The sequence below is a fragment of the Struthio camelus genome, chromosome 4 (genome assembly GCF_040807025.1).
Source record: "Struthio camelus isolate bStrCam1 chromosome 4, bStrCam1.hap1, whole genome shotgun sequence".
Classification (NCBI taxonomy): domain Eukaryota; kingdom Metazoa; phylum Chordata; class Aves; order Struthioniformes; family Struthionidae; genus Struthio; species Struthio camelus.
Window position 1 is genome coordinate 20,983,119 of NC_090945.1, and position 15,981 is coordinate 20,999,099.

General features: G+C 40.8%; 1 protein-coding gene across 2 annotated transcripts in view; it reads right to left on the reverse strand.

Moving 5' to 3' along the window:
* LOC104144068 (N-deacetylase and N-sulfotransferase 3) overlaps positions 1 to 15,981 on the reverse strand; it is a 311,719-nt gene that overhangs the window by 64,576 nt on the left and 231,162 nt on the right. The window contains exons 1-2 of one of the 2 annotated variants that reach the window (XM_068941748.1): positions 14,879 to 15,103; positions 5,872 to 6,997 (exon numbers count right to left, since the gene is read on the reverse strand). In XM_068941748.1, the coding sequence (XP_068797849.1) occupies positions 5,872 to 6,852 (981 nt within the window). In that variant the 5' untranslated portion in view covers positions 6,853 to 6,997; positions 14,879 to 15,103. Of the gene's footprint in view, positions 1 to 5,871; positions 6,998 to 14,878; positions 15,104 to 15,981 lie in introns of those variants that run through there. The other variant, XM_068941749.1, reaches the window with a different exon arrangement.

Sequence of the window (15,981 nt, forward strand, 5' to 3'; positions counted from 1 at the left end):
CATGGAATTCCAAAGGGTTATCGCGGTAATCCTAGAAGCATCATATCAGAGGCAGACCAGCCCTCCTGCGTCCCCTGTTAGCAGTCACCCTCTTCTGGTCAAGGATTTTTGTACTACATTCTGTTTCAAACATCAACAAGCTCCTTTTAAACACAAAAACTGGGCTGTATTGAGAGGCAGTAATATCAAATCTTACCACATTAAAATTCACAGAAGTTTAGTACGTAAACTAGTTGCTTTTATATACTGAATGGTAACATACCTGACTAGAAAAATGTTCCATACACTGGTAGCAGTCCATAAAACAAAGCTCAGTGTAACTGAATAGACATGAGTATCTCTGGTAGTTGTGTAACGGACACGTTCAATGGCCTATCACTTTTTTACTAATAACTGACTATGTGATACTACAGATAAGGAATAGATTAACTTACATAATTACACGTTCTCCTGTGAAAGGTTAAGGAACCATCCTGCTGTCTTGACAGTTCAGACTTTCTGGCATCTTCTACCCATTCTCCTTTAACCCAACATATACCTAACTCTCTCTTCTAAGGCAAACAGTTAGGTCAGTCCTATGCCAGAGGAATTGAAAAAAATGTCACTGTATTTTTAAAATGAATACACAGGTGGTATGCTTTAATGCACAAAGTTCTGATTTCTTTCCACTATACAGGGAAGACTACACCGATATATGCTATACTGATTTCTTTCTGCTACACAGGTTGAAGAGACACTTAAATTACTACAGTAGTTTAAAATCCATTAAGCTGCACTGACTAATCTGCACAAATTTGCAATATAGGGAATAAACAATTAGCTCTTAAGGGAGAAATTCCTGTTATGTTAAACAAAAACTAGGCCACCAATGCACTGAGGTAATGATATAACAATGACAGCACTGGCTCTGGGACACAGAATAAGATCTATCTGAGCAAACACAAATGTTTATATGTGATCTTAGTCACTCAGAAGGATTTTACGAACAACAGAAGCAAACGTGTATTTTTAAGGTGCAATTCACTTAACCAGTTTCTGCCTGAAGATGAGCCATTTGTAGCTATTTCTCTGTGCTGACTACAATTGAAAGTTAGAGGGCTAACTCGGATACAGATGTCTGCATTATAAACCTCAGTACCTAGGCAAGAAGAATCTTGCACAGACAGACTGTGTGAGTGACGGAGACTAAAATGCCATGAATTTGTCCTTCTTGGCTAAATCCTCTGCGTTACCGTAGCATTGTTTGGCACAGATAATATGCAGGCAAATCATTACAGAATATAATTCTCGTTATGCAATTCTTCAATGACTCTAACGCCGAAAGCCTCTGCAGGTTCACGTCTGTTTTTCTCATTTTAATGCACGTCTACTAAAGGATGCACTACCTAAGTGCTCACAGAATAGAAAAAGAAACAAGGTACATCATCTCCCTCCCAATAATGGATATGGTTAATATGAAACTTTTTCCTTAGCATTTACAAAGAATTCCTCCCCCCTGCCCCCCACCCCCCCCAAAATAAGCACCCATCATAATATTTTCATGTGTAAGCATAATCGTATTTGTCTGTAGTTCACTCTGAGTATTTTCTGGGACAAATCCAAGATGCTTATCCATGCCAAAACTCTCCCCAAATAACAACCCGACCACTGTTTCAAAACTGAGCAAAAGTAGGAATTACGTGTGCAGAGAAAGATTAGGTTTATACGAAGAAAGTGAAAAGATTACAGGGAAGTAAGAATGTTTTCCCCATCCTGACTTCGATTCAAAGTGCCTCTTTCGAAATGCACATAAGGACAGGAGAATAAAGAGGGGATCATACAGCTATTAACTTCAGAAAATATTTCACAATGCCCTAATTTTTCTTTAGAAATGTGATCAACTTTCAAGGAAATGCAGAAAGGGCATGTATGGAGGAAATGAAGAGAGGTAGATCAACTTACTGCCTACTGCTCCACTGGCACTTTTGGAGTAGGAGCTGTCAATGGAAAAAAATTTGTATTTTAATTTTCCCCCTATTATCAGATTGGTTTTTTTCCGAAAAAATCTCAGTGCTTTATAGTCTGAAAAAATTTAGAATGAGTAACTGTAACAGTAAAGATTATATGATATTACATTAGTAGTGTCAAGTGGGACAATCATGGTTTATTAAGATAAATTTACTCTGTGGACATCTAGATAGATTTTCTCTGTACGTCCATTCAAATGAATTACTTGCACTGCACAGGCTCTTAGTCTTCTACAAGAAACAAAGAAAAAATATAGCATTGTCACAGCATAATGGTCTCTGCTGCTAGACAAATATTAAGAGAGAAAAGAAGTTACTGAAAATGAATGCTAGATGACATTATCAAGCATATTTTCAAAGTGGGAGGCAATTAGACTAAGACAATGTTCTCTTCCATTATTTCTACTATACCAGAGAAAGACAAAGTAAATAAACTAAGATGGATGGTTACTGTTGATGCACACTGACAGCTACTCAGTATGCTGTACTGAACAACTACATTCCGTTGGCCCAGATTTTATAGAGAGATGGTTAAATTGGTAACAACCAGGTACAGTTTCAAGGTTTTTTGTTTTTTAACTGATGAAGTTGTGGTGGGACTGGTACAAAGTTAGTCTGCTGTCTAACAGAATGGCCCATGTATTAGTTTTACAGGATTTTTATGTTGCTAAACAACGTCAAAAGATTTTCAGAAGCGCTCTTTATGCTCATGTCCTTGACACTCCGGATACTCAAGCGGAAGTACCACTTTGCCTAATTTTTAGAGGAGCCGAAGACCCTCATTTTAGAGACGCGGTTTCTGACTCAACCTCTTCTGAGGTGAGAAATAATATCGAAAAAAAATTACCACTTAACCTTATGATAGCAATTTTCAAAAGTGCTCAGTTCCAGTTCACAAACTTTAAAGAAGACGGTAATTTAGTTTAAAATCCATCTATTAACTATTATTCCGGCTACTTCAGAAACCTAAATGAAACTTGCTAAGAAGATATTCCCCTGAAAATCTAACCTTATACGCAATTGCAATGTAACAAATATTCTGTACTGCTTCAGTGCTGCAGGATCTCTTTTGCTATGGTGACCCTCTTTTTTTAAACACTCAGTCACGACTTTCTTCACTTGCTAACCCAATCTGAGCTTAAACCTTAGGGGCTTAATGAACCAGTCCTTTTAAAGCGAACCTAGGTTCCTTACACAGTTGATGGAGAGAAACCTGTCACAGAAGACCTAGGACTAATACTGCCTGTCCAAGTTTGTCAGTGAAACTCAACGATAAGTAATTATTATTGCCATCAGTTATGCATTAACACTGCAGTTTCTAAACTCTGCCCTATCCAGAGTAAGGAGCAGGAGCAGCCATAAAGGTACTCTGGATTTTGGAAGCTTTATGAAGTGTTTTAGACTACTTCTGCATTAATCAAGTGCATATAGAAACATCCATCTCACTCTGAGTAAGCTTATGGCCTTACTAGATGTGAGTATGTCCAGAAAATACTAAGTAAGAGACACGTCAAACGAAATTGAAACTCAGAAAAGCATTAGACCTAATTCTATATTGCTAGCTTTTAAAAATGTAAGCTCGGTTGAAATGAGTTAATCATAAGTACTGAAATTATATAAAGTCTCCATTAAAGAACTTATTTTCACACTAGCGTCACACAATTCTCTGTCACAGTCAATGCAGCAGAACTCAGTAAAACACTCCTGTCTAATAATAGGATGTCATTTATGTGCAAATATAGTTTACAATAACAGATTTTCAACTACAGTAAATTGATTTTATTTCATTCCTTCCACATGTCATTGTGCCACAGAGGATAACTGCTTTGATATTAATAGTAATGAAGATACATTGCATCTGACAGTCCTAACAACGTGTTTAATGGAACATTTTAACTTTTAGGCAGACAATCTGAAGGGAACACTTTTTCTGATTCCACTGTTTCAGAACACAGTAGCACATAAATGATCACCTACATTATTCCTACTTAAAAGTTATTTCCACTTTGACGTTATTTATATTTTATTTTACAGTTTTATTTTGGGGAGTTACCATTCTGACGTACTGCACATTAATCTCCCAAAATAATGCAGTTCATCCTTTTGTATCTGCTTTAAGTTAATTTGTCTCAAAAGCTTCCCGTTTCTGAGAAGTAATTCTGGCAATCAATCATTCTAACTAATCCTAAAATGACATCTTAAGGTGTCATCACACAAAGAAACAATGGGAAACATACCATTTCAAATTGCTACTGTCCAACACAGAATAAAGCCAAAGTAAGTCTTCCACTACGTATGCTGTTAATAGAATCTGCCTCTTCTTCAAAACAACAGGAGTGGGAGATTCTCAAAACATGCTCATCCATGCAACTGAAATGCTGCCATCATGTTCTACACAGAGATTACATTTATTGTTCCACGTTTTCTCCATCTCCTTCCTATGCAATTCTTTTGTATAAGGGTAACACTTACCTAGGAGACATTTATAATTGCACGTGCAGAGAACGTTTTGGAAAATAGTATACATTGCAACCCCAAGTTCAAATCTTTTGTTTAATGAAGCAATATATGCAGAGTTACTGCAGCTTGACAAATACATTAGCACTGTAAGAAAGCCCACTTAAAATTGAACAAAATTGAGTAACAACTGCGTGCAGTGTTATCTTTGCCTTTCCTTTCCTCTCTAAGTTCCTCTTTGCACTGCGGAAGCTCTAACACAACATTCGCCTTTAGTTTTAGCGTAGACACGGTAGTAATTAGTGTCCTACAGATTTCTAGCTTCTAGATCAAATATTTCAGTTTTTAAGCGTTCTCTAACTATTTGTTCTGCAACCAGATTCTTGACAAAAAGGAGATTATATTATTGCCGTGTACCTAATGTTAAAACATTACTCCCACTGACTCAAAACTACCACTTCACTTGAACAGCACGGCAGCAGAGAGTGAGAAAGGACCTTCAGAAACATGTCACTTAAACTGCTTAAAAACGTACAGAAATTGCCAAGCCACTTAGTTACAGAACAAGTTTTTAAGATCTATATTAAAACCAGCCTTGGCTGCAAGCAAGAGACACAAAACAGCGACAGGAAAGGTGAAATGCTGCAACTGAGTCCTGACATCTGAAATATTTTTCAAACAGCTAATAGTCCAATCTGTTCTTCAAAATTTATGTTGGCATTTATTATCAGCTCACCACATTCACCTTCCGTTTGTAAGACTAGCAGCACACATATTACAAACTAATAGTTCTTGGGTCTAGCTCTGAAGTCCTGTGCTGTCTTCAAACTCTTACTGAAGTACCGCTTAGGAGGTACTCATCAAACTACAGAATTAAACCCTGTACAATTTTCTAACCGCTTAAAATTGGATGGGGGGGGGGTCTCTAAAAGGAAACACTGCCACCACTCCTATCTCCTTTCTTTAACAGTTAATTAGCAACTACTTTTCTTTAATTCCCTTTTCGGTGACCATTTTCCATATAAAGTAAGAGGAAAGTAATTCAGATCAGAGGTGCCCACCCTCCAGTTTATAGAGCTTACCTCAGCAGGGACTCATGTGTCACTGGAGAGAGAACAAGGGATATAAGCCAGGGAGGTTTTTATTATCCCACACGCTTCCCTAGTGCATGTATAAGCAATGCTGCATGGAGTCTTCTCCAGCCTGGAGGCTGAAGTAACTATTACACCTGGACTCAGCGCTGCCAAAGCCAGAGAGACTGGCTTCTCTCTCAAGGCAGAAACAGTCTGCCTTGCTACTGACTGATTTGTATCCTTAGTGAATTCCAAGCCTTCATAACTGTTCACTTCACAAATTAGATTTTAAAACTCGCCCTTTGCTGCAGTGACTGTTTCTGTACATACTTTACCTGCACATCGTTGGTGTTCATCCGTGTTCCCTCCTTCCCAACGAAGATGTCATCTATGTCAACCAGGAGGTATCTATCCAAGGACAGCCTAAGTTTCTTTCCAGACAGGAAAGAGATGGCATCTATGAAAATCAGCTTGTGCAGCCAAAAATTCAAGTTATTGCCGAAGAGGACTCGCTGAATCCCATCGTGGAGCCCCAGGTCATGAATTACTGTGGCATGGAGAATACTTTTAGTGGTAGGTGGTGAAAGGTTTTCTGGCGTCTTTACTTTCGCAAATATCACCGGTTGATAAGCTGTATGATTAATCTGGAAAACTGCCCAGTCATTTCCAAGCAAGGGACCTTTATCAAGTTTAGAGGACTTTGTCACATGGAGCAATGGGGAATGAGGATTAATGCAACAGTCCTTAATACCCACATTGCTGTGGACAAGGAAAGGAAAGCCCTTCAACTGAAAGCTCTGTAAGCTGTTCTCACTGCCTTTGTGAAATCCAATAACACCGACACCATATTCTACACAGTACTTGTCTAGAAGGCCTCTGTTCCAAGAGTCCATATTCATATACTTTAGAATATTTTCATATACTATGAGAGCATATTTGCCTTTATTTTTGTCTATAAGCACCGGGAGATCACTTTTTCCAGGTGCAATCTCAATGTGATATTGAAATCGGCTGGATTCTAAAACAGTCACTATATCTTGGCCTAATGCTGAATATTGACTTTCCACAAACACCAGCACTACAAGATCAGTCCTCAGGGGATCAATAGGCTTCATGGTCTTCATCTCCATCAGCTTGTATGGCAACAGTTGAAGATCACCGCATTCCACTTCTGAAGTGATTTCAGAAAGTTCATTTTCCTGTTTGTAGCCATTATACAAGTAGTATGCAGAGATAACAATGCTCACTGTACAAAAAGTGGCCAGCAAAATAACTGTTCTTTGAAAATGTCTGTGAAGTTTCATGATAAAACTCATGATGTTTACTTGCCTTAGACTGTTCTCAGCAGCAGCATTAAAAACAAACACCGGTTCTCAACAACTTGTTCCAGTCCTCTTAAATATTTATGTCACCATTGCAGCACATACATCTATCTTCCACAAGCTTTACAGAAGATATAGTCTAGAAGAAAAGAAAACCAGAGATTTAATCCATACATCGCACTTGTGAAGTATCATCACACACAACCTAATCAAGAGCAGACAAGTCACTTCTAAACAGAGGTTTGGAAAGGAGCAGCTCAAAACTTTAATTGCTTTCTTTTTTGAGGCTTTGCATTAGTAGTGTTAATTCCTCTAGTTCTCCACTAGTTTTTATTGTCTTTTATTTTATAACACACACAGTTGTCACTCTACTTCATAATGACACGGCACGGAAACTTCCCTGAAGCTCAATACATTTGCACAAGTACAAAAGATGCAGCTGGGACAACCTCCACTTTCATTATCACAGAAACCAAGGCCAAGGTTTCAAGACCTAAAAGCCTGAGCCTAAGTCTTGAGCAAGGAAGGCCTGCAGACTTTGTTTAGGAGGCCCTTCCAGAAATCCTGCTAGCTCACCTGCACTTGAGTGTGTCTCAATCTCACAGGTTTCTCACCCCAGAGGATCAAGTAAAACAGGGTATATACAGGAGATATTGAAAAGCCAGGTACAGTGACAGTTTCCTTCACGTTTCTTCCAAATAGATAATGGCTGATCAACTAAATATGGAGGAAATTTCGTAGTCTTCCTCTTTCCACACCTGAGAAGCTAAGGGCGTGTTAGTCTACACGACTAAATGCATCGCATGATTTATTAAAGTCACTCCGGAAGAATCAAACGGTCCTTAACATGACATGCACATTTTTGGCTGTGTTATATACATACACACCTGTATACTCCTTACTGCATGTGCCATTAGGAATATTTTTCAAACTAAATTACACATTTCCAGCAACATAAGTTGCATACGAGTAGCATTTTGGCGTACTTTGTACTGTGACGCATACTGTAGGAAGCGCATCTTTGCATTAAAAAAGCACAGAATAATCCAGCTCTTAAATCTGAGAAAAGAGAGTAAGAAATCAACAACTGACTTCAGAGGGAGATCACCTAAGAACATATTTATGTTTTAACTTGTACCTAAGCAAAAGTCATTTTTGAAGCCAACAGTACAATTGCTGTCAAAAGTTTCTACTAAAATAACTTAAAGATCTGACAAGCATAAAAAAATGTAAGTACCATAACTTACAAAGGAAGGTTAATAACAGATTTTGAATAATACTATAGGTATTAAGATATAGAATGTGTTATTGCAATTTTGCAATGTAGTAGCTTTAATCTGTGTATGGGAGCAGGATAAGCTATGTGTATAACAACATTTTTTTTGGAAAAAATTGACAGAATAATTATTTTTTTTTAAATAAAAAATATTGTCTAGTCAAGCTCCAGTCCACATATTTTGTAATTTATAAGGTTTCTTTTTTCTTTTCTTTTTTTTTTTTTTGGTTATAAATATTTATTCCTAGAGTGGCTGACATCCTTCATTATTGGATCAGGGGGCAGAAGATACAGAAGAAACAGGGCGGGCTTATGATCCAAAAGAATTTCAAGTAAATAAAAGATTAATTACAAATGAGTAATGGAAAAAAGTTGTGGAGAAAAAAAAAATAGTTGTTCATTTGGGTTACTTAACCACTTGAACAAAAACTCTTCGTTCTAACTTGTACAAAAGAAGGCCTTTCCTTCTAGATTTTCAGAAAAGTAAAAAAGAAAAAAAAAAAAAAAAAAGATGTACTTAACAGCATCCTTGTAACTTCCACAACTCTAACCACACCCCAAAGATTGATCTTCCCAGCGCCAGGCACACAATGAGCACAAATTAGAAAGAAATGAGTAGGAAATAAGGGAAAAGAGAAATAAACTACATGGCATATTATTTAGCAAAACGGTAAAATTAAGCACCAAGAACTAAGTGTGCGGCTCTGTCTCACTCATAATTAAGAGTCCCTTTACACGCTGTGTCTCACCAGATAAGCCAACTCTCTGGATATGTTCTACTCTTTCCATCTGCTACTCATAAACACAGGTATATTGACCCTTTCTGTACTTGGGGGACCTGCACCTGGCCTTGAACCTCACCTGCACCTGGATAAAGCCTTACACAAACGCTTTTAGACAAGTGACCTGCCTTCCACACAGACATGTAGCAAGTTATTTAGTTTAAACAAAATAACAATAATTCTTGCTCTAGAAATTAGAGCTAGGTATCTGAGAAGAAAAAAAATTAAAGAAGGCACAGCCACTGAATGACAATCTGAAAGCACCTTTAGAGGAACGTGCAGAAAATTTTAAAGTATTGAGACATCTCATCTTTGCTGCACATTTAGGGTACCAACTTCAAGACTACCAGTTTAAATATCAGAAAAGAGAGATTCAATCTGATAAGAAGTCAGGTAACAAAGAAGCAGCTTCATCTTGACCGAGTAGAATTAGATTTAAGAGGTATGTTTCCAGACAGGTGATTTTTTATTCTGTGCATCATAAAGGATTCTTGAAAAAACCTGTGTCTTCATTTTGCATCTCCAATTCAGCTGACAGAATGCAAAGGAACCGGTAACTTCAGTGGCTAAAATTAACACTTATTAAATACTGTAGCAATGCTGTATATATGCCTACTGAGCTTCGTGCCTGCCTAACTTAGCCCCACAAATTGCTTACATGCAGTTTACATATAAAAGAGATGTGAGCCAACAAGGTGCAACCCTTGCTGACAAAAGTAATACCACTTCCCTGAATGACACAAAGCAGCAACCACCATACAACCAACAGCACAATGCTTGTTTGCTTCTTTTGATCCTAAGGTCCTCTAATCACAGCCATAAAATTCCCCTGTTCTTATGGTAGAAGCCACTGAAGTCACATTGACAAGAACCAGCATGACTGAGAAGCAGTTCTTTCTTTACCAGCCCATGTTTCTGTCCAGACACTCACCTGAACTTGGTAGTCCTGCCTGGAGCAGGAACAATTCTTCCTGACCTAAGTTCATGGCAAGAAAGGGACGATTACACACGGGGCAGCTGTAGAAACAGAGGTGCTTGAATGAGGTATTACAGAAGGGTTGCAACTCAAGGGCTGCTTACGGAAGAAGCAGCGGCACTCAGAGCATCTCCAGCAAGGATATCCTAACCCAGTTCCACGGAGCAGAAAACTGGAGCCAGCCCAGAGACTTGTGTTTTCTGCAAGAACACCAATGCTGTCTTATCCTCAGTCGCCCACCATAGGCACCTCCTGGGAGCTACACAGTGCAGCTGAAAGGAGGAGGGGATGGAGATGCTAAGACAGATGCGTGGCTTTGCTCTGAGGAATGAGGAATTCTCTGAGACCCAGCAGAACTGCAGCAGACTTGGCATTCTCAATACAGAAAAGAGGAATGAAAAGGGGATGGAATAAGGTGCATGTTTTAAATGCTTATCCTCTCTCTTCAGCTTAAAGTAACACTTATCAAAACTTTTTGCTTATCTAAGGATTGTTTTGCATGGTCAGAGTTCAAATGTAAAAAGAAAGAAAAAACCCCCCCAAAACATATATTTTCTAATACTGAACTAATTTTAAAGCCTTGGCAATTTACAGGGTTTTTTTTAGTGGAACAATCAGCACTTTAAACTGAGCAAAATAATTTGCTAGGTATTCCACCAATATCTTATAATGCACTGCTAAAGTAACCTATCATGCATTGAAGTTGACAGGGGTATAGAGATCTTTGGGGTGTAGCACCTCCAACACACTGTGGCACCTATCGGGACTACTGTAGTAGCTTTAACATAACTTTAGATATGGCTTTAGAGAAAACGGTCCTTGTCCGGTATCACTTCCAAGAGTGAAAACAGAACAAGGACATAATTTAGAACACATCAATACTAGGTAAGCCATTGGAAGCAGCGTTTCAAAACAGGACAGTGTTTATGAAGTGTTACGCTCATGACAAAATAATAAAACAATTTACAGAAGAATGAAGAAGCCATAAAGCTTGAATTGTTAACTAAAAAAAGAAATCCAAGTATATATAAGGGAAAATCTTAAAGACAATCAAAAAGTCTGAGAAACTGTTCACAAGAATTCAAGTTTGTTGGTATTGTTTCAGCTGAGTATGGGAAAAAACATGAAAAGATCCTTAGCTAATACAAGCCATCTTAGCTCATTAATTTCAATAGAATTACGTTGATTTAAATGAATGCAGGGTATGGTCCCACCCATACCTCAGAACATATGGAAAAGGTTGTTATACACTACATTGACCCAATGTTCCACAACGGTGATGTACGAAAAATACCATACAAATTATTTTGCAAGGAAAAACTCTCACTCTGAAGCAACAAAAGCTGACTCGCTTTTTTTTTTTTTAAATCTAGAATCTTATTATGTTAGAAGAATCTACATTTGATCTCTTACAGCATTTTGCATTTTACCATCTGAAAATTCAGACCACTACCTTTTACCTATGCTATTCCAAACGTGGGGTATCAAAACGCCTCCTTAAGTTGAAAACCAGTAATGAAAAAATTATTTGTGTTTCCAACTTACATACGTTTGAATACTTAGAATTTTGTTTTTACTTGTGGGCTCCCTGTGCATGAGAAGATCTTGCTAAGATAAAGCTGAGTCACGGAAACAGGTTTTGCATTTTGTTCTGAATACAACAAGGTTCAATATCATTCTTATTCACTGTAGCAGTGATTTCTGTTAGCCCAGATCTAGTTCTCATAAAGATCCTGCAAGCCCAGGAAATAGGTATCATCCTACTAGTTGGCCGATTTAAAATTCTCAGGCAATACTGCTGGGAAATCATAATTATAGGCACCTTCAGATCGCTAGCACTAAACATGCATTAGAATAGAAATCTTGAACTTTTTAAATTCACTAACAAGCTACTACTGATAGAAGAACAAATACCATGAAAAGCTGAATGGCATCATAAGCAGTCTAGTCTGGTGAGTTTCTACCATTTGCAGCTTTTCTTCAGCTTGCTGTTTCATTGCTAAGTCTAAAGGACCAAATCCTTGGCTTCTATAAATCATTTTAGCACAATGACCCTAATGGAAACACTTAAGCAAGACAACAACAGTAAGTGAATAAAGAGAACAGAAAAGCAAAAATCTTGATTTGGTATTTACTGGCAGTAAAATTCATACAATAAGTAAATATCTACGCAACTTGTACAGAAGTTTTTGCACCTAAGCCTTCAACCTAGTCCCTGGATTCAGATTCATGTGAGGTTGCTGACAATCTGTGCTGGGTGAATGTCATGGCAACACTACAAACATTGTGCCCTCATTGGTATATTTTTGCACTACGACTTTCATGGCACACAGGGCTCAAATGCATGGATTTTTTTTATGACTTGCTTTTCTATGCAGCAGAAACATGCTGTTTTCCAGATTCAGTAGCTGAAAAGAAATGTGTTTCTGATTATTCGGATTTGTACTTTCCGTATTTCCTCAAAATAATACCAATTCCAGGTTCACATCTTCATACCACAAAGAACACATAAACAAAATATGAAAGCAAGCAGCTAGATAAAGACCAGATACATAAAACCACAAACAATTTTATATATTAAAAAAATAAAGCTATGTCATGGATATCAATAAAATTCTTAAAGTATCAGAAACAGTTTTAAAACAGCTATGTTCAAAAATTGACAAACCTAAAATATTCACGAACAAAAGGTAAAATAGCTGTTAAGTTACATCTTTCTTAAAGCCTGGTAAGAAAAGTTGGCTTAGTTTTATGTCAGCCATGCACAAGGGCTACTATATACTGTGACCACTGATCAGAAACAATAAAGCTGTGGCATACTCATACCCTATAACAATCTTTTTTCATGTTTGCGTAATGAAAATACTTTTGTCAAGATCAGCCAAAAATTGGGCAAGTTCAGGACTCGTTACCTATCAGCATTATTTAGTTATATTGGTTATATGTAACTGTACACATGTAAAAGTCTTTTTAAATTTATCTCCTATTCTAATAACACCATACTGTTATATTCCAGTTTTCCTCTTTTCCAAACTGTCCGCTAACACAGCAATAGCAATGTGTCCCTCACAAGAACAAGTTGTAAAGGAAAAACAGGAAAAAAATAATTGTTCTGCATGTCATATTGGTATTTAAATATATAGTGATTAGCATGTTATCTAATCGCTTTGAACATAAAGCCTGCTTCGGCCAGCCATCATGAAACACACTCTTAAAGGAAGCATCCTGAAGTCATTACATTAGTGCTACTAAAACGCAAAGCTTTGGATTTATAACTAAACTAAATCTGGGATGGGTAGTAGTGCTCAGGTTTTTAAATCAATTAGGTAAACATAAAACTGGCCTCCAAATATTTAGTACCTCAACTTACAACATTATTCTACTAACTAAATTATCAAAGCAGTGGTCATTCAGATAAGCAGATCCAAGCAGAAAATGAGACCTCCTGTTAGGAAGATGTGTTTACCTTGAAGAGGTAGTGATACAAGACGCGAACTGTCAAGGGAAGTTACTGAGACCCTTTGGTATCACAAAACAAACCCTTAAATATGTGAATATATAAGGACTTACATTTTCTCCTCTGTCTTAAAAAAAATGTAATGGCTTAGGCAGAGCAAAAATTCTGACAGGTATGATATGCTTTTTCAAGTCACCGGGCAAACGGTTTTCAGTTTCTGTTGCATATCTGTTATCCTCAGCTCCCCATTGTACTACTCTATGTATCAACAAAGACCTTTATAGGATAACAAATTCTGATACATTACTTTGTATTAAAAGATATTTGTTAAGACTATTTATATGGTGTTTAAAAATACTATTTTTTTTTTAAAGAAGGCTCGGAAGACTTTAGTATGGTGAAGAAGTTGGCTTTTAGATTACTACTTTACCTTCATACAATGCTTTCTATCAAGTGGTCTTAAATCACCTTCCATCTCATACAATTTTTCTGTGAGACAAACCCTACTACTATTATTCAGCGCTCGCAGAAACATTAATATATGAAGACTAAATGACTTGCCCAAGGTCAGGAAGGTAACGTGTGGCATATTCTCTTGTCCACGCTTGCACCCCTACTTCACCCTCTGGTCCCTCCCGCAGCGGCTAAGCGCTAGCCAGGTCTAAAGGCAGAAAAGGCAGAGCTCCTGCTCGTTCTGGAAGAGCAGAGCGGTGACGCTGACAGTGAAAGAGACTCCGGTTTTCCCACTTGTCATTTTATAAAAAAACAAAACAAAACAAAAACTTAAGCAATTATCTAGCATGCCAAATAGTGAATTAAATCACGAAAAACATTTCTCATTTCCCACACGACATATGTGAGAGTACAAACAAACATTAATGCACACCAATTCCTGCATGGGACTTAGATAATTCAATTAGCCAGCAACACCTGAAGTTATTAATAGTTACTGCACTATTATGATGAATGTTGCTCCCTAACAAGAGCAAACAACCAACGCCCACAAACACTAGAGGGCAACAGTGTCGCACAGAAAAGAAAAGAAAAACAACAAAAAAAAGAAACGTTTATCAACGGAAGGGTTGCTTTGGGTACCACACCACACAGACAAGATGCTAGCTGAGCTAATAAAAAAAACCCCAAAAAACAAAACCTGAAAGCTCCGCTCCGCGCGGTGCCGAGCCCGGGCTGTGCCCGCCTGTCCAGGGCGAGCGGCGAGCGGCGCCCGCCTGCGCGAGCGCTAACGGCCGCGCTAACGGCCGGGCGCTCTGGCCAACGGCCGCCGGGCGCGCGACCGCCCCGTCCGCTCCCCGCCCGGAGCTGCCGCCAGGAGCGGGGCGCGGCTCGCACCCTCCCGAGCTGCTCGGGCATCGACGCGCAACTTTTTGGGGAAGGAGGCAGACAACCCCGGCGCGGCCGGGGGAGGCAAACACCCACCCACCAACCCCAACGACGGAGCCGGCAGACTTTCGCCCGCCGGGCCGAGGGGAATAAAGCGCGGCCGAGCCGCCGCCCGCCCCGACCGTTACCTGCGGTAACGCGCTCCGCCGACATGCCGCCGCCCCGGGACCGCCTCAGGGCGAGCGCCCGCCGCCCGCCCCGCTCTGGCCGCCGCGGAGGGCGCAGGGAGCTGGAGGCTCCTCCGGGCGGACGCCGGCTGAACCGCGCCGCGCCGCGCCGCGGGAAGGGGAGGGGAGGGAGAGCGGCACCGCCACAGCCGCTGCGCGCTCGCTGCCTGCTTGCCTGCCTGCCTGGCCGGCCGGCCCGCGGGGAGGTGCGGCGGGGCTGGCCGCCCGGGGGGGCGAGCGCCGGGCGGGGCGCAGCCGGCGCCGCTCGCCTCGCCCTCCCGGAGGAGGGACGCCGCGCCGCCTCCCCCGCACTGGCGGGCGAGGGGCGGGCCGGGGGCTCCGCCACCGCGGCTCCCCCGCCATTGGTCGGCGGAGGCGCTGCCTGCGCCAGCCACCGCCTCCTCGGGAGGCTCGGCGCCGCCCGGGGGGGAGGCAGCGAGGGGCAGATGCCAGCTCCAGCCCGGCTGCAGGCGCCAACTCCCCACGTGCCTTTCCTGTAAGAGCTCCGTGGCCCCTGGCCGGCCGGCCGGCCTGCCACGAGCGAGCGGGCGGGCGGGCGGGTGCGGTGCGGTGCGGTGCGGTGCGGTGCCGGGGCGGCCTCGCCGCTTGCCCGCCGCGAGCCCCCCGCGCGGGGGAAGCGCAGCCTCCTTTTGCTCCTTCTGCCTCGAACGAGACGCAGCGCCCGCGCCGGCCCGCCCGCCCCCAGCACCCGGGGCATCGCCTCACAGAGGGACGGCGGGCCGGCAAACTCAGCGGGACCTTGAGCAAATCGCGAAATCCCTCTCTCTTTACATTTGAAATCAGGATTTTTTTGCTTATCGTTCCCACGGGCGCAACTTACTAATGCCTGTAAAGCACCTGACAAACGAAAGCCCAGGAACTGCACTGCATAGGAGAACCTCACCTTCAGGATGGCGGAGAGCACTGGTTACGCGTCTGCCCTCACAGGGACGGACGCATCTGTCTTCCGAGGGATGGCTGGACGTTCTAGAGCTACGTATCTGGACATAACTGAAATACTCTTTTCTTTGCAAAGATAGCTAAAATGTACCTCGGTCAGTACT